Here is a 23,547-nt window from a genome sequence, read left to right as displayed (position 1 = left end):
GATAAATCACGACAGTGCAGATTTTCAACTTGGTGCTGCTGAATAAACTGGCTAATTTAGTAATTTTACCAAGTCAAAGTTTAAAAATCTGCTTATAATACTGCTTTTTTTCATGAACACCAAATTACTCATCTTAATATTACATCAAATAGGTTATTTTAAGTTGCTTTAAAAACATTTATGTTTTTATCTTGACATTCCATAGCCAGTGTTCATTTATTTATTTATTTTATTTTATAGTTAAATTTGCTGCAAACAGCAATTCCCCAAGAAGCTAGCCTAGGAGCCTGCAGAGGTTTAATGGAGTTACCTTCCTGGGATTCTGTTTTCCCCTTTTATTGTACAGGGGATTGAAAAGTTATGTTCTGTCAACAGATACTGGAACCATTTTTGTGTACTTGATAGGACAGAAATAATTATTTTCATCAGTATTTTACACAATGAGAAAGACTACGGAGCAGTACTAGAGATTAGGACCACTAATAATAGATCATGGTGTTTTCCAATTTTATTTTCTTTTGAAATATCTAACACATTTTGTAGTTGAATGTTAAAAATAAGATTTTTACAGTCACCTGAAGAGATATAAACAGATACCACTATAAAAAAAATACAAAAAATTCTGTGACAAAGTATTATTTCAGTGTCCAGAAAACGACCAAAGATTTCTTAGGTACTTAGAGTTCATCATGTTGGTAGACATTGTACTCCTTTGCTGATATGAAACCATCTCCATCATGGTCATTCTTCTTAAATATATCAGCTAAGATTTCATCATGGACTGAGGGATGACGTTTTTTGCCATCTCTTGCAAATTCTTCTTTCAAATAGTGGCTTATCTAGAAGAAAAGAAAAAAAGTCCAACCATTGTGGCTTTTAGGCCTGTACTCAACAGCTATATTCGAGGACACTTGGGGAATACAGGTAAGTTATTGTGACTCCAGTGTAGACACCTCTAAAGTTTGTTTCCCAACAAGTCTGAGACATACTAATGTATCAATCAAACAAATTTCAACACTGCACAGTGTAGTTTGTGTAAACATACAGAAGCTTTACATGATCAACTGCAGCAAAGGCAGCTCATGTAAAGATAACACTGATGCAACTATACATACAGTTTTATAAATTATTTATTTCAAATTAGTTACCTCAAGTTCAGAGAGTTTCTTGTCACCGTCCTTGTCTATTTGATTAAATGCTTCAACGCTGCGAGGTCCCTTATTTACTGCATAAAGTTCAATCTCAAAGATCAGTGTTGCGTTGGGTGGAATCTTGCCCTGTGCTATGATTAAAAGGAAGAAAAGCATTGAAGAAATCAGAGACTATGGTCAGAGATTACACATATGATAAATTCACACATAAAGTGTCTTTTTTTTATTACAAAAGGCTGTATTAATAGTCCTTAAACTCTGAGTTTAAATATTATACAGCTAGACAGGAAGATTGTTCAGATTGTGTTAGATAAATGATTTTGAGAGATATTTGCAAAGAGTACACTTCCCTGAAACAAAATTATATTGCTCATATCAATTCAGGTACTTCTAAAAATTAAAAGAAGGGTTTGTGTTATCATGAGAAACAAGTACTTTTAAAGTTCTCACTCTTTCACATACTGTCATATGATGGGGCTTATTGAGAGACTGATACTAAGAAATGTGCCTTTATTAAAAATTTGTAATCTGATTTAAAAGATTGCAGTGATAGACCAATGCTCGTACGTATTTTCTGTCTGAAGAAACAAGCAGGCAGTATCAGGTTTTACCAACTTACTATGAATTATACCTGTGGTTAAAAAACTTGATGTAAAATAGTGTTTAAAATATGCATCTCATTAGAAAGAAGCAATAGAATGTAAGTCATCTGATTCACAGAAAAAAAAAACCAACCAAACAAACCCCAAACTACTGGAGTATTTTGTCTGCTCTCCGCAGTAAAAAAACCATGTTCGACTTCATTATTCCTGCATCAAAGAGTTTTCTGATATCTGCCTATAAACACAGGACAATGTATCACGCATCTGGCAAAACAAGGGAACTGAAGAGAGACAGTAACAAACTAATGAGGTCTAAAAGTAGTGCCAAAAAAGCATCAAGAAATCATGCAGTGTAAAATTAAAATGTAAACATGCAAGTTGCTTCTATTCATAGCCAAAGCCAGTGAGCATGACATTGTGACTTCAGAATTTTGAGCCTGTGCCTGTCCTTTCTAAACTGAAGAAAAACTAAAGAATCTACTTTGTTTATAGTATAAACAAACAGAAGGTAAACAAAACTCACACTACTCATCTAAAATATCCATAGTAAAAATGACAGTCTTCAGAATTCAAAAGATTTTAATTTTACAAGCTTTAAAAATGTAGAAGTTTTAAATATACCTGAATATACTACTTATGAAAGAAAGATACAATACTAGAATTCAGTGTCAGTAGTTTACAAATATACATACCAACAAAGGAAAGATATGTAAAGATTTAGAAAGCCACATGCATCTTTTCTAATTCAAGATTAGGCAGGCATCTTCCCCAACATGCAGGAATATGCTGAGACAGAGGACAGGTATGCCGTAGGAATACAGTACTTTCTTGAAGTGCTACCTAGAACAAACAGTGAACACTAGGTATTAAAGAACACACTTTTAATTGTGTCAGTGTTTCTTCCTTGTTGTTATGAGACTGACTTATTACACATTATGCTCAAGGGGAAAAATTTATTCCTGGTCAACTTCACTGGCTACAGTGGAATTGTATGGAAGACAAAACTGGTGCATGGAATTCTGACATAGTCAGAAGTGGGACGTGACAACTACCAAACTATTATAGAGGAGGAGATACCTTTACACAGAAACTACTACACACAAGTCAGAGTTCAATTTAAGTTATCTACAATTAAAAGTGCTGAAGCGCTGCATGAAACTCTGACTGGAAATTTTTTTTTTAAAGTAGACCGCACACTTCAGCATCATAAATTCAAATCAGATTTCATGCATTGTACTGTTGCAGTATTATGTTATGTGATGATACCATCCGCTAACTATCCAGAATTTAAGCAGTATTTTAAACAAATTATTTCTAGCTACATTAATTCTGTGGCATGCTCTGGATTACATTCCATTTTGCTCAGAAGATGCAGAAGGTCATTAAAAGGCTAAGCAGGTAGGAGTCAAATAACAGAAACTGAACAAGAATATAATGTAATAGATTAAGACAAAAAATGCTGGTATGAATCACTAAGATCTTCCTTTTGCTGACAGTTTTTTGTATTACGGCAATACTTGGAAAAACACATGGGGTGCTATGTACTGAATTCTAATGCAAACAGCAAGGCCTGGGCGTGGGTTTGTGATGAGGACTACTTACACTGCGCAGGATTAGGCTGCACAGCTGCAGTCACCACCTTCAGTGTCTCCAAAAATAATGGAGCACCAATTCTTACAGTCATTTACAATACTGTACGTTGGAAAGGGTAAAACAGAGGAAAGGCAAAGTTTAGTATTAAAACTTCTTTTTTACCGTATCCTTGCTGTCCATATGCTAATGACGGAGGAATGACCACTTTCCGTTTTTCTCCAGGACACATATTCATCATAGCAATATCTAACCCTTTTATGACTTGTCCAACACCCAGAACGAACCATTTTGGATGACCTTCATTTTGTGTCCGACTATTAAAAAGAATTGTGAGTGGATAACAGTGAATTTAGTATTTTTTTTTTTATAAAAATAACTTTTAATTAGCAGTCAGTAAAAACATACATTAGATTATTAGAACACAAGAATGTTTAGAATACAAGAATATGAAGTATTAATACTGTTTTTTTGCTACATTTATAATTAAGGTCAAATCTTGAGATGTACAAGGGGCAACCTCTTTTTGAAATCAAAACACCAAGTAAAAACCTTAACTTTTACAAAAACATCCGATCTTCCTGATCATGTACACTGCATGCCAGAAACAAGGTGCCACTGCAGGAAGTCTGTGAGAAGAGAAGCGCTGGAAGAAATTCACTGCTAGAAAGTGAAAATGTCTTCAGCAGTTCACGTCACTGTACGATGGGATGCGACGGAGCACACACAGGTGTGCTGGGGGAACCTGGCAATTTTGGCTGCAGAACTGTGCGCTCACCCACCGCTCTCTGCAGTTTAGATATTTAGTGCTTGAGCCAGACTCTGGTCATATGAGGTGTCCTCCGTATGGGAGCTACACTGCACAGTGACTGAGCAGAATACAGCAAGTTAGAGGGCAATGCTGTATGTGCCAAAATCAGTCACTTCAACAGGCAAAAAAAATGCAAGTAAAATCATACTGTTAAATGTAGAATTATCCTCTACAAACTTTTTCTTGAATGATACAAGTAGGGGGAACCAATCAAGATTTTGTAATAAACTAGGCCACTGTCTGTAAGATCTGTCCAAACAGGGGTAAGGAATGAGCCAGGCACCTGAAGAAAAATCTCTCATTCACTGTTCTGCACAGGTTGAGTCCTGCCTCACTAGTAGGGTGCACCACCATTAAAAGCAAGACACTGTAAAAATAAAGCCTTTGCACAACGGTTTCTGTGCCAAGCAAGCTGAACCAAGCTGAAACAGCCCGAAGGTAGATGAATGGGACAAACTGAAAAAGCAGAAGTCTAAATGCTAACATTGGGTCAAAGAGGAAGGCAGCACAAACCGAGCAGTGAAACAGAAGGGGCATAGACTACAAACCACTAGTGTACTGTGGCTGCCCTGCTCAATGCCAACTATGTAGAAGTGCATGCTGTACTCAAGTTTCTGTCTAAATTAGTCAGTTTGGGTCCCTACCAGGTGCTCCATCTCCAAACCCGAGTTCTTCTGCAAAGATTACAGCACAGAACGTGGCAGGTGTTAACATGGTGGTTTTTTTCCCACTCTGCCAAAGGGGCTCTCCCTGCGAGGTGTGGGCTACAGGCTCCCAGCGACCCTCCCAGTCGGTCCCTTCGCTGACAACGGCCGCCAGTCTCAAGCCTGATTTCCAGCTTACCTCAGCGCTAGTCCCTCCTGACCCTAGGTAAATCCTACGTCCTTCAACCTTCGGCTGAGGAAAAATAAAGGCTGAGATAGGGGAAATGACTAGTGCTAACGTCTTTAGCGTGGACCCCAAGCTGTGCCCGTGCTGGGAGAGCAGCCGGTCCCGCTACTCCTGGGGGCGGGCAGGCTCTGCCACGTATACCGCCGGGCTAGGGCCTGCCTTCCCTTCCATCCTACCCGGCGCCCTGGGGGCCCACCTGCAGTAAAACTTGGATCCGTCGCTGGCCAGGAAACCGTCGTAGTGCGCGTTCAGCAGATCCCCCTTCTTGCTCTTCGGGCTGCAGACCTCGGGGAGGTGCAGCACTTCTATTTTAACCTCCTCTGCCGCCGCCGCGCCGCCTTCGGCCTGCGCCGGGGCCGCCAGCAGGGCCAGCGGCAGAAGGAGGAGGCTCAGCCCACGGCCCATGTCGCTTCCAGGAGGCCGCCGGCGTGGCACTGTCCCCGCGGGGCCGAGGGGCTGAGCCTGCGCCGCCGCCTCGGCCTCTGCCTGCCCGGACGCGGGGCCGGGCCGGGCCCAGGCAGCCGCGGGGCGGGCGGTTCTTCGGGCCGGCCCCTTGTGCTCAGGAAGTGAAAGGGACGTCAGGAAAGAGCCGCGGGGGAGGGGACGAGGGTGCCGGGGGGCGCGGCCGGGCGCGGATGGGAGACGCGGAGCGCCCCGCGGGGCGGGTGGCGCCGCCGGGGCCGCCGCGGGCCGCCGCTGCCGCCGCGCCTGAGCTGAGCGGCTCCGCCTCCGCGCGCGCAGGGAGTAGTAGCGGCGGGGACGGGAGGTGAGCGCCCACCCTCGCGGCGGCGGCCGCCCTTTCCCCGCGGCGGAGCAGGAGGATGCGGCCCGGCGTCGGGCTCTGAGCGATGGAGGGGGTCCTCTACAAGTGGACCAACTACCTGGCGGGTAGGCGGCGGGGGCAGGGGCCTGGGGGGCAGCGGCGGTCGGGGTTGGGGCGGCCGGGGCCTGCGGCGCCGGGGGGCGGGGGCTTGGCCTCCGTCTGTGTGGCGCTGCTGCCGCCGCTGCTGCGTCGGGGGGTGCCGGCGTCCCGCGGGCGGGCGGGCGGGAGGGATCTGTTGTTAACGCGTTTGGTTGAGAAGCTGTCGGCCGTTCGCGCCCGGAGCCCAGCCGGCGGGGAGCGGCCGGGCGTCGCGCCGCGGGCGGCGGGGGCTGCCGGCGCCCCTGAGGCGGCCGGCGCGGCAGGACGCCGGGTGCCGGCGCGTGACGGCGGGCTCCCCGCCCGCTTCCGCGTGTGTGGCGGGGGGGGGGGGCGGCTCGGCCCCGCAGCCGCGCCCGGCCCCGCGGCGCCGCCCTCACAGCCCGGCGGGCACCGGCGCGGCCGCCGTGCGCCCGGCCGCCGGGGTCCCCCCCCGGGGACTGGGTGGCCGAGGGCCCCTCGGGACCGGGGTTGCGCCCTGCCGGGTTCCTCAGGGGACGCTTGACAGGGCAGGCGGCGGGGAAACGCCGCCTGGAGCGTCTTGCTCTAACGGCCCGACTGTGGGGTTTTCCCCTCCACCTCCGCTTCCTCCCAGAAGTAATCTTAATTTGCAGCGTACAAACTTGGAAGGTATCCTTGCTTGCAGTTGAGGAAGCGTTTAGGATAGTGTCTTTAAATCTTCAGTTATAAATGTAGAAGTCGGAATTCACTTTTAGTTTGCTTTTGGATGGTAGGTTTTTTTGAGTCTGGTGCTCCTTTATCCTAATCTGAAAAACGTACAGAAAAATTTGGTTCTGGGTGAAGTTTCACAAAATGTTTTTTTAGAAGTGCTGCAGACAGAAATGCACCAAATGCCTGCATTGTTATCAAAGCTCTGGTTTTGTTTGCATCATCCACTGTTGTAATAGATACCGTCTCCCTCTGGAGATAGCAATGGATAGATGGTACTGTCAAGGTGAAACAGATTTCGCTTCTGAGACTGTAATAGGACTAATTGTCCCTCTAGAGCAGATCAGTGTTGGATCATATACCATGCTTAATCAGGCCTCGTGTTTGACTACTGTGGCAATATCTTTTTTGCCCTCTCGTTCTTCAGCACTTCACGTGTGCTGTTCTGCTTCAGCATATTCAGATTTTGAGTGTGGAGTGGTGTGAAACTCAATTCTGAGGGTTTATAAAATGTGGACCGCATTGCAAGGATTGTGTGCACTTGCTGAATTGAACAGAGCATAAGCTTGCATTTTTCAGAGCAAATGTGTGTCCGTGTATACTGGTCTTCCAGAGAAAGAGAACAGTTTTACTGTAATTGAATAGGTATTTGATGATACGTTTGTCATTTCTTCACAATAAACGTGGAGAAAACACATATAGGAAAAATTGTGGTTATGAAAGAAATAACGAGTACAAGTTTCTTTTAAAAATAGAGTGGAAATTGTCACTTTCACTTATGTGACCAAAAATGTTAATGTAGCAAAAGGTAAAAAGGTCACAGGTAATGAGCCCTTGTGGTGTTTGATGTAAACTTCCCATTTGAAGTCTGTTATTTAATGAGTAAATATTTAACAGTAACTGTGAATGCTGTACACACAATAGACTGTTACATCAACATGCAGCTAACTTCTGCTAAAAGTCAGTAGCCCTCTAAAATAGCAAACTGCAGAACCCTTCCTTCCCTATGTGCTGGCCAACTGAGAGCATCTGCTCATGCACTTCAAAATTAGTGTGTCAGGAATTCCCTACAGTTTCAGAATATAGAAAAGCAGCAAATTTAAAAATCTAATCATATTAGTGAAATTTCTAAATTTTATTACCAACTTTCTTGTTACTCTACTATCTATTTTTGTAGCCAGAAATAGGCTGTAGTACTTGTCATTAACCGTAGAAGCTAAGCAGCGAAGGAGCTTGTTATTGTTGCTGAAGCATTGTGGAAAACATTTCATTTCCTCCTTCATTAAAAGCAAATCAGAAATACAGCTTTATTTTTTTCCCCTCAAATAATATGTATGCATCTAAAAATTTGTGAGTACAGATTTGACAAAATATTTAACAAACAGAGGGCGCTCTGCCCAATTTCAAACCAGAAGAGCTGTTTTTGTTCTTTAGCTTGCTTCTGTGAGGCACTTGGAGTCTTTTAAGTCCTTTCCTTCTGTTTTTTCCGATACCAGCATAATGTGAGGCTGGAATAATCATCCATTTATGGTCCCTTTTTATCAGAATTGGGCTGCTGAGACAGCTGTGCATGCACTTAGGAGATAAGGGCAGCACAGAGTCAATGTTTTACAACACAGTGTAGCAGGAAAAAAACCATCAGTGCATTTCTGGTTTGCATATTACAGAACAGAGTCTTCAGTACAGTCATTTCATGATTGTTTGCTTATTCTTTGAGTGTAAGTGGTGATGCATACATACAATTTAAAATATTTCTTGTGGGACTTGGGATCCCTCAATGTTTGTATTTTTGTTTTTTATCTTGTTTTTATATCTGTGGATCTGCTTATTGGTTACCACTCTGCATTTTGAAAGATACAGATGCTTACCAGTATAGCTAATAAATTAAAAGAATAGTTACATGTTATTATTTCCTTATCATGGTATTGTAACATGATGTAATGGGGCTTGGTCTTATACTTCTTGAATTAGTATTAAAACTTTTAATGATTTAATGTGAGTAGTGTGACGTCATTAGCTGATTTTCAAGAGTCTGGTGCCTGATGACGCCTCCTGTGTTATTAGACACTGCTGCTGGATGGCTGTGGCTTGCTCTGTTGGAATGGCAGTTGGTAAGCACCATGGGCCACACCGTCGTATCACCAAATATGTTGAGTTCTCAGCCACACAGTTATTGCCATTCCAAACCCTAAGCCAAGCAGGAAGTTAAAGTTTGGTGTCAAGTTGTAAAAGAGAGGGATAATCTCATATTGTACAGCAGACCCAGACTGTAATGGGCCAGTGTAATTGTGATGCTCTACTGGAATATTTTAGGTCTACGTTGTTTTTAGAAACAAAGGTGATTTACTAGGCAAAACCGTTTGCATTTAGTAGTATTAGAAATTAGGGCACCTATTTCAGTGAGTGTTGAGTTTTATGAAATAGCTGTTAAAAAAAAAAGAAAAAGGAAAAAAGGGGGGAGGAGGGGGAGGAATGCTAATATACTTTAATCCAAGAGGCCCATGACAATAACTTACTACGTGGTGTAATGCTGCTCTGTTTTGGAGATGTAGTGAAGTAAGAGATCATAATATAATTTTGCTAATGGAAAGCTGGTGAGAACCTTAGTAGAGAAGCTGGTGTATGCTATCCTCACAAATGGACCTAGGAGTATAAGCCATGTCTCAGTTCCCTGCACCATGCCTCACATTAAGTTGTTGAGTGGTGGAGCTGGGTTATTGTCAGAGAAAATGGTGTGTCAGTAGTTAAGTGTGAAATAAGTTTTCACTGAAATACAGTAGGCAGAGAAGACCATAGCATAGTAGTTGGTGACATCAGTCATTTATTTGTATCTTATAAATAAGATCCTACAATCTTAAGAAAGCCTACCTGAAAAATATACTTGAATGAGAAGGATTCTTCAGAGGTATGTAATTTATCAACCTTCAAAATAGGATTCCTTAGTGGTTAAATTAATTTTGCTCTAGAATGGAATATAGTGAAAATTGAAATACTGCTGATCTTGCATCCAAAAAGGATGGGAGTGAAATATCCATGTACTACTAGTCTGGTTATAGAGCAGCTCTGGTCTTCAGACCGTGCAGATTCCTTACTTCCAGGTGCATTATGAGAATAGTTTAATGTTTGCATTTTTATAAAAGTTTTAACAGCCGAAGAGCTGAATTTGATTTGCAATTTAGTAATTAGACTAAACTTTCCTTTTCATGTTTTTGATCCCACTAGGTTGGCAGCCTCGGTGGTTTGTTTTAGACAATGGGATATTGTCATACTATGATTCACAGGATGATGTTTGCAAAGGCAGCAAAGGAAGTATAAAGATGGCTGTATGTGAAATAAAAGGTAAGAATTAATAGATTTCTGCTTGAGGAAATTTTAGCTGCCAGAGAAACAGGAAAGATCACCCAACATATATTTTGCATCATAAGATTTTCCTCCTCTGTTTTTCTTTATCTGTAGTCCAATGTGACTGCTTCATAGTTCACAAATGATAATGAATGTGAATTATTAAGTGGTGACAAAGGAAAAATGTTTTTGACAGTTAGAGCTCTGCTTTGAGATTTAGAACCCACCATATATTCCTTTTTGTTGTAAATAGTTGTGTGCATGTGGCTTATGCTTGAAGTTGCCTTGGCTAGTTATTTAGTTCTACTGCTTTTCCCTCTTATGACCAAGGATAAGAGACTGAATCATGAATGCTAGTTTTTTAGAAGAGCAGCAGCAGTGACCCAAAAGGGGAGGTTCTTATAAACCAGAGATGTTTTCCTGAGTCGTTTTTACTTTTGTCACTGTTAGCAGCTGCCCATGTGCAAAGGTGATGGATGTATTAGAGTTAGAAGTGAACTGTTTATGTTGGACTGTGAGTTTAGCCTTTAGTGTATTCTAAGCTGTGCGTCAGCCTCCTTGGCTAATGGCAAGGCACTGTCTATAACTCTCCATTGCTTTGAACTCTTGACCTCTTTCCAGATAGCCGCAGATGACTGGGCTTGTGATGTGGGCACTTGTATATTAAAAAGTGGGCCACCAACTATTTTTCATGTGGTAACTCCTTTTTGTTACCGTTTCGTTGCTGTAGATGAAATCAGTGATGTAAAGTGGAAGATACCATTTTTTGGCCTTACCAGTTGTTCATTTTGCTTGTCATCTTGTTCTTTTGGTGAAGAAAAGATAACAGTTGAAGTCTGGATTTGGTGCAGTCACCTGCATCTGTGGCTTGTGGGGAGTGGATCTGGAGGAATTGTGGTTGATAACATGAAACTCAGCTGAGTATTCAATTAAAGATGTAGTGCTGAATATAGTAGACTGTAAACAGAGTCCACCTCAGTTCTTGGTTCTAGGACTCTGCGACCTGAAGCCAGTTTTCATCTAGAAGGGAGATTATTTCAGTTTTTGTCTAGTTCTCCGTAAATACTTGTCCTTGCAACAAAACTCTTCAGTTTGCCACGTTTGGAATACAACAGTTATTACAGATACATATGCAGTATATTGTAAATGCAGAAAGGGAACCCCATTGTACTTGAGTCTGGCCACTGTTCGGTGTCTCATGTTCCTACCTGTTGACTTGAAGGCATGCTGGGGAGAAGGGTTAAGCGGCTTTGGGCTCTTCATTGTTTAGCAGTGGTACATTGTGATTTACTGTATTACTATGGGATTGTAATAAACATTTTAAAATACTTTGATCAGTATTAAATAATTGTTACTGACTTGAGGTTTGTTTTTTTTTTTAATATTTTTTTTTTTCTCCTCTATTGTAAGTTCATGCAACAGACAACACAAGAATGGAGCTAATCATCCCAGGGGAACAGCATTTCTATATGAAAGCAGTTAATGCAGCTGAAAGGCAAAGGTGGCTGGTAGCACTGGGAAGTGCAAAAGCCTGTTTAGCAGATACCAGAACAAAAAAAGAAAAAGGTATGTGTGCTACCTAGAGCATATACAATCTTACCACTCTCTCAAATGTTTGTTTTCAGGTAACGATAGTACAAATATTGTGGTAGAAAGTCAGCATTATTGTCTTTAAATATGAATTGTAATTATTTCTAGTCATCTATATGGTAGATTCTCCCTTGATGTTTGAATTAGAGGTCACTTCCGTTGACCTTTTCTATCTTAAGAAGCTGAAATACCAGCAACTTCTGGTCATTACAAGAACAAACATATACTGTTTATAGCTGTTGAGAAGCCATTTAATTTCTGCTGTTTTGGTTCTTTATAGTTACTAGTGTTTTTTCTATAATTTTTCTGGGATGACTTAAAGTAACCATTTCCAGCCATTCTGGTGGGTGTAAATTTCATCCACTAAATTTTGTCTACATTACACTGCAGCTAAGAAAGATTTCAACTTTATCTTTCCTAGTAATGTGCATCTTAATGAACATTAGATTAGTGTCAGTTATCCAAAAGTACAAACTATTGTCTGCTTCAAGTACAGTTCTTAACTCATTGCAGAATCCAATTTTCCTCAAAATTAAGTAAAAGTTTAAGTGAATTTTTAAATTGATATGTAAATTTAAATGAAAAGTGCTTAAAAATTAAAATGTGTGCATACATTGTATGCAATAAATTGATATTTCCTTTATTTTTTTACAGAAATAAATGAGACCAATGAATCTCTTAAAACCAAAATGTCCGAGCTTCGTCTCTACTGTGATCTTCTAATGCAGCAAGTTCATACAATACAAGAATTTGTTCACCATGATGAGACTCGATCTCCTCCCAGCATTGAGGTACGGAATTTGTAGAATGCCATTGGAGAACCTAATTATATCATACACCTCGAGTTTCTATTGACATCGTATGCCTTTTTCATCTCCTAATGTTGGGAGATTTAACCTAAGGTCAATTTTTTGAGTGCTTGTGCATATATAATACTGACAGTGATTATATGTGTGTAAAGTACCTGGATGATTTAACTGTAATTCCAACATGCATTAGGAAGCAATTGTGTTATTGAGTCGTTTGCTTAAAAGAGCTGCTGTATGGGTTATGCAATAATTTGTCTTGTTTTGCATCTCTGTTATCAGCCCAGTAGTTGAAACAGTCTTGTTTGTCCATTCTTTACTTCCTTGTGTAGAAGGGTATTCCACTTTGTAATCACTGAAAGGCTAGTGTTACAGATACTGGAAACTTGCAGTGTAGATAAGACTCTCTGAATATGCACAAGTAAAATTATTCTAGTATTTCTGCTTTTGAATGAAAGTTAGTACTGGAAATAATGAATGGCATAATTCTTTACACTCTTGAGCCAGCATGTGGACAATATCGTTGTCTAGTCAGGGCAAAGGAAGGGGTTGACACTTAGTCACAACACAGCAAACTGTTGTCCATTTACAGCAAGGTGCAACTGAGGCTTGCAGGCTCCTTGCACAGGAGTGATCAAGCTGTTTGCACATTCTGCTGCAATTCATCTGTTTAACTGAGTGATCTTCTGATACCAGTTAGTCACTCTGAGCAAAGCTTTGCAGTAAACGTTACGGCGTTGTTGGCTGATACGTTAAAGAAATTCAGATGTCAGGAAGAAGTTACAATGCAGAAAGAAACTACAATGCTGTCATATTTGTTTGCCTAAATTAACCTCATTGGAAGGAGCACATTTGATTAAATGAAATGGGAAATGGAAGTTCCTAGTGGTAATGAGGGAAATTAGTGTGTGTGGGAGTGGTGGTGGTGGAGAGTTGTATTTGCATCTGAAAAAAACCCCGACCCTGAGAGGTGTTTTTCCTTGCTTATGCTTGTGCTTTCATTTATTTTCAGAACATGAATGAAGCCTCTTCCTTGCTTAGTGCCACATGTAATACATTTATCACAACACTTGAAGAATGTGTGAAGATTGCTAATGCCAAGTTTAAGCCAGAAATGTTCCAGCTGCCTCACCCTGATCCCTTAGTTTCTCCTGTGTCACCATCACCTGTCCAAATGGTTTAGACATTTAAAATACTATTTTTTTCTAAGTGTCATATTGTTAGTTGGATGGCGAAAAGAATGGTAGAAGAATATGCTATTGCTATGTGTTATGATTTGAGCAGTTGAAATCTTGACTCTATTATGAGTCCTACTCTATTATGAGTACTACTGGTCCTGAATATAAATCAATGATTTTCCGTTCCCAGTGTTTGTTTGCTAGCCTTTACAGAATCAGAGTAATTTATTGTACATGTCAAGACCCTGTAATGAGGTATTTCTTAAATGAATGAGGTTTGACTTTTCCTCAGTTCAACTGTTTCTTTGTTTTTATAGAATGCTAACTGTGCACTGATCTTAAAAATTTCATAACCTTGCCTCCTGTTTAAACAGATAAGTGACTTGTGACTTGAAGCATTTCAGCAAGATAGCATATCTTTTGGTTAGTTACAAACAGTTCAAACTGTTTGTATTAATCTAATATGCCCTTATTTAACAAAAAGGTGAATAATGGTAAAGAGATTACTGATTATTTCCCTTAGAAGGACAGTGTATGTGGAATCAGCTTAAATGTCTTGGCAATCATATGTATAGATTCCAAGATGAACTGTGTTGTGGGAATCTCTTTGCACTTGGATCTCATCTCTCTTCAATCAGTTTACTTCAAAGCTGATCATTATTGGTTTAATAAGTTTCATCATAGAGATTTGATATCAGTGATATCAGGAAAACCACAAGGAATCAAGAGGCATGATTTGGCTTTATCGTGTAATAGGGAATTTAAGCTGGCATTTGGTAGAGGAAAAATGTCTTGATATTTCTATATATCATAGCAATTAACAAATGGCTCTGTGAGTAACTTTGAAGCAAGAGAGAATGAATTCCATATAAACTAGGTAGTTTTTTTAGTAAACTCCTTCCTGGGTGAATGCTTTCTAACTTAATATTGATGACAATCCATCTGTTTTCAAATAGTTAAATAAGATTTTTAACTAAGAATGATTGCTTTTAATTAGAAAGATTGCCCTCTCTCTTTGTAGAGACTGTAAATAAAGTAAAAATTAATGTAGGTATGCATATTATTCTTATAAGTATCTTGTGACATTTTTGGTGTGGTTTGTTGTTTGGATTTTTTTTTCCCTTAGATGAAGCGTTCCATTAGCCACCCTGGTCCTTGCTATTCAGAAAGGTAATTTTCAATTTCATTAAGCTTTTTTCTTATCACAGAATCATCTAGGTTGGAAAAGACCTTAAAGATCATCTAGTCCAACCATTAACCTAACATTGACAGTTCCCAACTACACCATATCCCTAATGGATTATGTCTCAAAAAACCTCCTGGTACCTGCTAGCATTAAAATCAAATGTTTACTTGAGGAAGAAAAATTAAACAGCATAAATTGATCTAATTTTGAAAACTAAGGGGGCAGATTATCACTGTTGGTGGCAAATAATGCTGTTGCTGTCTCTAATACAGTATAAAAAATTTCTTCATGTTAGAAACTTTATGCAGATGACTTATTCTGACAAGTTCCTGAAATTACACATAGAGCTTGAAAAGCTAACATTCTTTCTGGGTCAGTATTTCAGATTCTCGAGTTATTTTCTTCTGCATGCAAAGATTATATTGTATTGTATTATATATTATAAAACATTTTTATTTCCATTTCCAGGCTTTATAATTGTGAAAATTAAGAATGTTCTGTCGACCATTTTTGTTGTACCACTTTTGGTTTAGTATAGTGAAAAACATTGATGCTAACAGTTTAATCTAAGCACCAAAATTATTTTAAATTTAAAGTATATTAAGTTTGTGTGAGTTGTTACAGATCTCGCTGCTTTTGTAGGAATAATCACTCTGTAAAAGAACCGATTTCATCCCTTCACCGATTTTCACAGCGGCGCAGAAGAACATACTCAGATACAGAATCTTACAGTGACACTCCCTTGGAAGATTCTCAGAGTAAGTTTGGCAGAGGGGTGGTTTTCTTTTGTATCTTTTCATACAATTTATTACTCTATTTAGAGCAGCTGTTCTAGTGCCGATATCACCCTGAGGAAAAAGTTTTCTTTTCAATGAAAAGTTTTGGTTGTTAGATTCCTTTATTATAAATCACAGTACTTGTGTAGTTTGTTATGTGGCTGACTTTTTCTGGCTTTCAGTCATTGAAAAGGGTCTTAGAGTTGGAGTGGTTGTATTGAAATCAGTGGGACTCCTGGCAAGAGAAAATAGAGACATAACCAGAAAAGGGATGTTTGTACTAATAAAATCTTACATGAACGATGTTCTGGTAAGTGGTGTGGAATATTGTTTCCCACCTGCTTGTTGTCACAAAACAAATTCTCCTTTCTGTGACCCCTGTGAGTGACAAGGGGTAATTTCCACCCAGTGTACTGCAGAAAGATGGTTCGTTTTGGTGGCTGCTTGCCTTTTGCAGAGAACAGCACTGTTCTGAAAGAGTGCGGCCTTGCCAATAATAAATAAAAACAACCCAAAAAATTATGAAATGATGTCACGATCAGAATATTATTCCCTCCTGATTAGATGGGCCTACTGAGTAAGTAGCCAGTTCTCTGTGGTTTTTCCTTTTGAATGTTGATGTCATTTTGACTCCATCCTAACTCCTCTCAGGGAGATTTTAGCTTGACTAGTTCTTCCTGACTAGTTCTGGTTTAGTCTCGCTGCCTTCTGGAGTGCCTAGCGCCTCGCTTGGATTGAAAAAGCCTGAGGCCTGTGCATTGCTGAAACCCTATGTGAGCACAGAGAGGTACTAATGATTTTACATTCTATCATGAACCAAGTATTCACACCTCTGCATCGTGTTCTTGGTTCTCTGATGCTCATATGTTGCAGGGTGACCACCTCTTTCACCTCACTCGTGCCACCAGTACAGGGTATGTCAGCATGTATCCCAAGCTATTAAACTCAGTTTAAATCCTATTCTGTGTCTTAATGCTAATGAGGGCACTAGCTTCCTGTAACGCAAGGCTTTTGTTGTTAATATCTGGACTTTTTGGTGTTGGTTACCCAGTCTGACTCTTTTCAGGACTGCTGAGAAGAGTCTTTGTCCTGTGTGTTTCTGCTAATACCAGGCTTTTTTTGGTTCCTTACTATGTAGCTCTAGTTTCTAGCTCAGTTACCCTGGTTTTTTGTTTTCTTTTATTGTGTCAGAAGCTCCCTCTGCTACCTTCCAGTTATCTTAGATCTTCCTCTTTCCTGTCAGGTAGCCTAGCAATACCCAACTTGCAGTAAGTCATCCATCTCATTTTAATAATAGAAAATGTTTTAATTAAATGTTTATTGATGCATCTGTTCTTAAAAAAAAAAAAGTTCATGTGTTCCTCATACATAATATGTCTGCACCTCACAGATTACTATCCTTCATAATGTAAAAATCATTGTGTATAAAACAAAAAATTTACTTCATTTATACTAGCTGAACATTCTTCATATCCATCATCCTTGGGCATGGTATTGATTGAAATCTTTTCAGGAAAAGTCCAGAGTAATTATGCTTCTGATTGCTTATGTATAGGAAATAGTTACCAAATAGAATAACTGACAGATTGGATGAGGTTTTTTTGGGGTTGAAAATTAAATACTTCTTGATATCTTCATAGGATCTGCTCACTCTTCTAGAACTGCTGTCAATGGAGACCTGGTATCATCAACCATTCCTGAAGAAAATAGATCAGTATCAAAGGAAAGATCTGAACTGGAAGAGAGTCATTCGTCCTTTTCTTCCTGAAGAAACTGAAAGTATTCCATTTTCTATAAATAATGCTATGCAAAAGCTGCTGTAATTATACTGTTGTTATAGGAAGTAGTCATTTCCCTTTTTAGAAGGATTTCTCTGCACTTTATAGAATAACATAAAAACTATCTTTGAAGTGTATTTTATCTTTATATAGTTTATTTGCAAGAGTATTTTCCTAATATTTCACAGTTTGAATGTGCATTTTTTGGAACAAATGATGGCTTAACAGATAAGCATCCACATTTGTAAATGTAGCTCTTTTTAAAAAGTGTGAAGGTCTGACTGATACATTAGTAAACCTGCAGGTTATAAACTTCAGCAAAAAAGTTTCTTTTTTTTTGAGAAGATGCAACTTGTGCCATGGGCCTCTTGGTCATTTGTACCAGGTCATCCGCCAGGAACTGTGATTAGCCCTGCAATGGCTTTTTTGCCTGTGTAAGGGCTATGGGAACGGGCACTAATGGGTCTACTCTAGCAGCTTGACGGTATCTGACATTGCCTTCTTTAAAAACACAAGGATATACATAATCCGGTCCTTATTTTTAGCCAATGAAAGTAGAAATATGTAGTGTATTTTTCTAAACAAATGTATAAAAATAACTTAATATGAAGCATTTGTACCAAACATTGGATATTTAATAATTTTTATTTATTTATTCTTTTTTGCATCAAAAATTTCTACCTACTTTCACTACTAAAGATCTAAAGATCTACTAAAGGCTTCAAAACGTGCATAAATTGTTTCTGGGGCGTGTAGCATCACAAGTAGCTAATGCAGCACCGTTAGATTACTCTGCTCACTTAAGATGTGTTTTTAGCAAAGTATTATAGAAGCAAAAGCTGAAACATTAGACCATAAAGCTGCTGTTGTAATGAATATTTGTATCTATACATATTTTATTTATGACATATTTATACAAAAGGGAGCTTCTGTTTTTGCGACTCCTTTATATCATTTGAGGATGGTATATACCAGAAGATGGATTCTGTTCTCAGTTACATCAGTGTAAATTTGCATTAACTGTAAGTGAGATCGGAGTCTGACTCTGTTAATAATTAATAAGTAATATAGTATAACAGTGCCTGCTAGCACCTTGGTCCATAAGGTTGTTAGTGTTAGCATTGTAAGCTTTTGGGGTTTTTTTTGGTATTCATTTAGGGATAAACTTGGTCTATAAAGTCTTAGCTATAGAGCACTTTAAGCAAGCCATTTACTGGTTTTGATTTACACAATTGCTAAATAAATGTACAGGGTTTTTTGCACTCAAGCACATACCAAAATCTGTTTTTATAATCAAATCTTCTTTAATTTGGTTTAACTAGTCTTCCTTTTGTGTATAATAATAATTTGGTGTTTTTGAAGCAGGCTGGAGAGGACAGATGGAAATGGAGTGGAAGCTTTCCTTATAAATTTCTGGAATGTTGATTTATCTAAATCAAAATAGGTCCAAATGTTGAGGAAAAACATATGAGCTGTTGCCCATATATAAAATACCCATTTATAAACCATTATGTCAGGGTTGAATGGAATGGAATGATTCGTACAAGTAAAGTTATTTGTGGATACCAGCTCAGAGCTGTCATTTGTGCTCAGTTCTGTCAGTTTTCATGCAACTAGCATTTACATATGCATATCAGCCACACACATGCTTGTACATTTTTTTCTGAATGTTGCTTTTATGTATTCTGTATGACACTTATGACAATTGTAAAACTAAGTATTAAAAAAATGTTCAGAGAAGTAAACTACATATTGCAATGAGAGTGTTGTCTTGAATCCTATGCTGTCTTAGAGCTGCTTTTTGAAATTTCACTGAGGTTTCTGCTAGCTTGTACAGTGTTAAGTACATGTCTCATTAACAAATATCTTTTTGTGGCTTTCAGCTACTACAGAGAAAATAGTTTGGATTCCACATTGTGCAAAACCCCTCTGAGACTGATCAGTGCATGTGGTAGTAAATAATAATTTTAAATACTGCCACAGACAGGATTGTTTAGACAAAAGTTGTAATGATTAGATTCAAGCACAAAATTTGCATATAATTACTGTTTTGGGTTTCTCCATGTCAGTAAAGCTGGAATGATGGCTTTCTGTACATGTAACATGTTCCTGCTAAAGTTAAATCAGCCTTTTTTTATATATACCTGTGCCAAACTGTGGCAAAAATCCTAAAATGCGTTTCAGTAAAATCAGTGAAGATGATATGCCATCATACTTAGGCATCTGGAGCAAAGAAGTCATTTCTGAAAATGATACTTAGCCTGCTGATTCAAAATGATCTGTGTGTAGTAAGATTTAAAAAAAAAAAAAAACAACTTGGATGCTCTTACATTTTCATTTTCAAATTTAGGGCAGAGCTTATCAGGAATGCGTAGTTGTATCATCATTCTTTCTGGTGGAGAACGGGAGCTGAACCTCAATATAGACTGTGTAATCAGTACTCCTAGTTTTGATTTCAGTTGCTTCTGAAGAGATCAATCTGAAACCAATTTTCTAAATAGTATTTATCACTTAAAGAATATAAGCATGCTACATATATTTCAGTGAAAAGGGGTAACTTCTAGTTACCAGCTTAAATCTCTGAAGTCTCTAACATCAGATGATTAGAAATGTAAGCCATTTAAAGCACATTCCCAGCTTGTACTGTAAAGAATTAATGATCATAAAATTTTACTTCTGCATAAAAAAATTTTACTTGATTTCAAAACTGATATCACAGCTATTTGTGTTAACGTTATTTTTGCAAACTATAAATGAGTTTTGCTTGTTATGCCACCATCAGTTTTAAGTATTGTAGTGTAGCTTTCCTGATGGTGTAAGTTAATAACTTTTTAAAGGGGTATAATACCTAAATGAAGGAAATGTCTGCGTCTGAAAATTAACTGTTTTTTTCAGATGTTCCTCATTATCCTGCTTTAAAAGAGTTAATGTGAAACCTGCCTGTTATGGGTGTTTCTTTACTGACTGCTTTGAGGGCTGAACATAAGAGTTCAAGTTCCAGATCTAGAAGAGAAAGTTACTGCTTAAAGGGGATTGATGTAGAACCTGGGTCCCCAAAGCCACAGTTGCCATCGTGAAGATCTCTCTGCTGTTTAACATTGAAGACCAGAGGACCCTGTACATTGCAATTTCACTTGTAAAGCTCCCCAGATGACTAACTGTGTGTGTCCATCCATCCGCTGTCTTGGAAGGACTTGGCCCCTTAGCAGCTAACTTAAGCAGTGAACTAAGGTTCGGAAACTAGGCATCCCTCTGCCCATACAGTGGGGGGACCAGTGCTTCACTATTTTGCAAAGGAGGTCTAACACACTGACATGAACAAGCTTACTAGAAGATAGGCTTGCCCTTTAAAACATTTTAAAGAAAACGCTTTACCTCTGCTCTTCCCACTGTGTACATACAGTAGTGATTAGAAGGTGTTATTTAGGAATTTAATTTACTTAGCATTTTGATATTTGTTAAGTCTGGAGGAACAATCTAGAATGTTGTTTGGCAAGTGAGTACCGTAAGAAAGTAGTCAAACTGTTTCCCTGTCTGGTGCTGCCTTTTTCTTGTAGGACACTATCATCGTGGCTATTTATGCACCAATATACATAGGTACACCTATAGCCATATCCTGACTGCTCTAACCAGCACAGACATGGAGAGAAGGCTGAAGACGAGAGCACAACTGTATCTTATGGATGTGTTTAAAAAAACCCCACAAAAAAACCCAGGCCTCCCTCAGCTTTTTCAAAGGGAAGGGTAAACAGGCATCGCCAAGACTGTCAATTATTGAAGTCAAAGGTAATACTTTAAATACTATTAAGGGCCAGGATTTAAGAGTGTCTCTTTCTTTTCCCTGTTTCATACTCTCTTGTGATAAATACTGCTTTGGCTACTTCTCCATCTTCCCTTTTGCAGTGCACTCTATAGGATGCCTAGGCATTTTCCACAAAGTTTGGGTTACAGTTGCAGGAGCAGGTAGTAATTACCTTACATGGGTCTGACTCTCATTTTTCTATTCACTGACTCATTTTCTGACATGTCAGAGTACTTTATTTTCTCTGTTGTCCTTTCTCCTTTGTACCACTGCTGTTCCAGTGTGGTGATGACTGAATGTTTTATGTTTGACTGTGTTATGCTTTGTTTTTTTTTTTTTTAACAGACATTAAGTATTCTGATTATTATTTTTAAATCCAAGCTCTAGAACATTATCATCTTCAAAAAAAGGGGAAGAAAAAACCAAAAAAACCCAACTAGAGAAGATTTAGTTTTAATATTTTATCAGAGTTGTGAGGTTTTTGTGTTCTGTGCATATAATTTTTTCCACTTGAAAAGTCAAAACTGGAGACAATGGTAAAAATTGAAATGCAATGTTAGGACTAGGGTTTCTTGTCTGCTAGCGGTAAAGTGAATCTCAGTGTTACTATGGCTGTCCAGTTATTTTTCTCAGGCTACCAAATGTAAAATGTTAGTAGAGAATGTATGGCCCTATAGTAGAATTTATACAGCAGCTCACAGAGCTTTGTTAAAAATTTTTTCCTTATACATCAGGACCCAGGAAAAATGGAAGTCCAAATGCCTTCACACACATATCAGTGGTAGGATATTTTTCTGAACTTGATACTATAGGGCAATAGATTTTATCTTTAAAGAGAGCAAATGTCAGCTTGTACAGTTAAAAATTCCAGTATTTGACCTGAACATAATAAGCATATAATTTAAAATGTTCAGGGCTCATTTTATGTTTATTTTTTATCCAGAGACTGCTTAATCTATTGTCTCAAAAAATGTTAGTGTTTGCTTAGCAGCCTTGTGCAAAAACACTGGCTCAGCAGGTTGGCATGTAAAGTTACCTATTAAAGCTGTGCTTCAGCAAAGCCTGTAAGTACTTTAAATCCTATTTTTAGGCATGTGAGTGACTCATCTGCTTAAAGTTAGGTGTGCTAGCTTAAGTACTGTGCAGTTGGGCCAGAGAGATACAGGCTAAATGAACAACTGCTTACACTCCCACACCAGTGTGCTGTCCTCTTGAACAAGTAAATATGTCTAGACTCAGTAGAGGCCACAGAAGCCAGTTTTTGGCAGCACTTGTGGAGAAGAGTCCATGCTTAAATCTGCAGATGCTGTCTGTCACTATTACTTTCTGCTGAGATGACCAACTAGTGAATTTTTAGTGTTAATTTTATTATGTGTCTGTGTACACAAGTTAGTTGTTGGTTAAACAAGACTGTACTACTGCATGTTTGTGTTTTGTACTGAGTTTGTTGGGGTATTTTTAAACATTTAATGGAATTAGAATGAGAAGCTTTCTTGAGGTTTTTTTTTTCTTTGAATGCTTTAAAGATTAAAATAAATGGCCTCTTTTACCTCATTTTTATTATTCTTTTTTACTTTCCTCCCTAAGGAAGAAATACCATGTACTCTTAAACTCTTTTATCTTTATGATTGATTCTAAATGTTCCTGGTTCCATCACTTGAAAAAGTCCAGATCTTGTCCTGAACCAAAACTTAACTCTTCTGAAATCCTTATTTTTACTTTAGTCCTTGTTTCATCCCCATTTATCAGCTTTCCTGCATTATTTGGATAGCTAGTGGTTGATAGTGTATCGATTTATAGGAGATTAAAAAAAAAAAAAAAGGCTGCTTTTATAGTGAGCCTTTTTGGAATAGGTTTTTAAACATACTACCCGCTTTACTACTGATGAACCTGAGGGTTTTTTTCAGTAGTAGTAGTAGTAGTATGCTGGGAGTCATAGTGATGCATAGTGTTGCTAACTAATGAATGCTGTCCTGAAGCAGTGTTGCATTGCTATAAGTGTATTTGCTCTCAAGTTTTTTCTACTGACCAGGGTGAATTCTGGAAGCAGAGTTGCTCCTTTGACCTTGATACTCTTTTCCCATAGATGACCACAATTGTGACCTGCCTGCATGGGATTTGTGATTTCCACCCACGCCCCCTGGGGAATGTGCAAAGACAGGCTTTGTTCCTATAGGTACATCAGCTGACTTGAGGGATGAAGAACTGACAGGGCATGGGCCCTTAGTCACCCATGGGAGGTGAGAATTTGTAGGTCCAGGCAATTAGAGTCAACTAGTCTAAACCAGTTGTAGCTGCCAAAAAAAGGAGGCAATAGCCAAGTTTCCTGGAGGCAGATTTTTAACCACTTTCAGCAGAGACCAGCTATAAAGGAGTGAGATTAGCAAATGATCCATATAGGGTGTAGTGGAAGGCCTGGAAATTCACTTAACAGAGGGATAATAAGAACAGCATAA

General features: G+C 39.0%; 2 protein-coding genes across 7 annotated transcripts; one reads left to right on the top strand and one right to left on the bottom strand.

Moving 5' to 3' along the window:
• Nucleotides 1-490: 490 nt before the first annotated feature.
• FKBP7 (FKBP prolyl isomerase 7) lies at nt 491-5,606 on the bottom strand. Its single transcript, XM_074873093.1, has 4 exons — nt 5,242-5,606; nt 3,509-3,660; nt 1,149-1,282; nt 491-839 (listed from the first exon to the last, which is right to left on the bottom strand). Exons 1-4 carry the CDS (start codon nt 5,448-5,450, stop codon nt 678-680), a joined length of 657 nt encoding a protein of 218 aa, XP_074729194.1. The 5' UTR covers nt 5,451-5,606; the 3' UTR covers nt 491-677.
• Nucleotides 5,607-5,654: 48 nt separating this feature from the next.
• On the top strand, nt 5,655-23,319 carry PLEKHA3 (pleckstrin homology domain containing A3). 6 transcript variants are annotated; one of them, XM_074873085.1, is made up of 10 exons: nt 5,655-5,933; nt 9,856-9,972; nt 11,386-11,541; nt 12,220-12,356; nt 13,384-13,548; nt 14,676-14,719; nt 15,378-15,493; nt 17,171-17,290; nt 20,847-21,075; nt 23,178-23,319. In XM_074873085.1, exons 1-9 carry the CDS (start codon nt 5,894-5,896, stop codon nt 21,035-21,037), a joined length of 1,086 nt encoding a protein of 361 aa, XP_074729186.1. In that variant the 5' UTR covers nt 5,655-5,893; the 3' UTR covers nt 21,038-21,075; nt 23,178-23,319. The 6 variants fall into 6 exon arrangements, with proteins under 6 accessions (XP_074729186.1, XP_074729187.1, XP_074729189.1 ...); XM_074873087.1 differs by lacking the exon at nt 5,655-5,933 and adding an exon at nt 9,468-9,538; XM_074873086.1 differs by lacking the exon at nt 23,178-23,319 and having other exon boundaries at nt 20,847-22,645.
• The last annotated feature ends 228 nt before the right edge of the window (nt 23,320-23,547 follow it).

The sequence above is a fragment of the Strix uralensis genome, chromosome 6 (genome assembly GCF_047716275.1).
Source record: "Strix uralensis isolate ZFMK-TIS-50842 chromosome 6, bStrUra1, whole genome shotgun sequence".
In the NCBI taxonomy this organism is placed as follows: domain Eukaryota; kingdom Metazoa; phylum Chordata; class Aves; order Strigiformes; family Strigidae; genus Strix; species Strix uralensis.
This window is presented reverse-complemented; position numbering and strand designations above follow the sequence as displayed.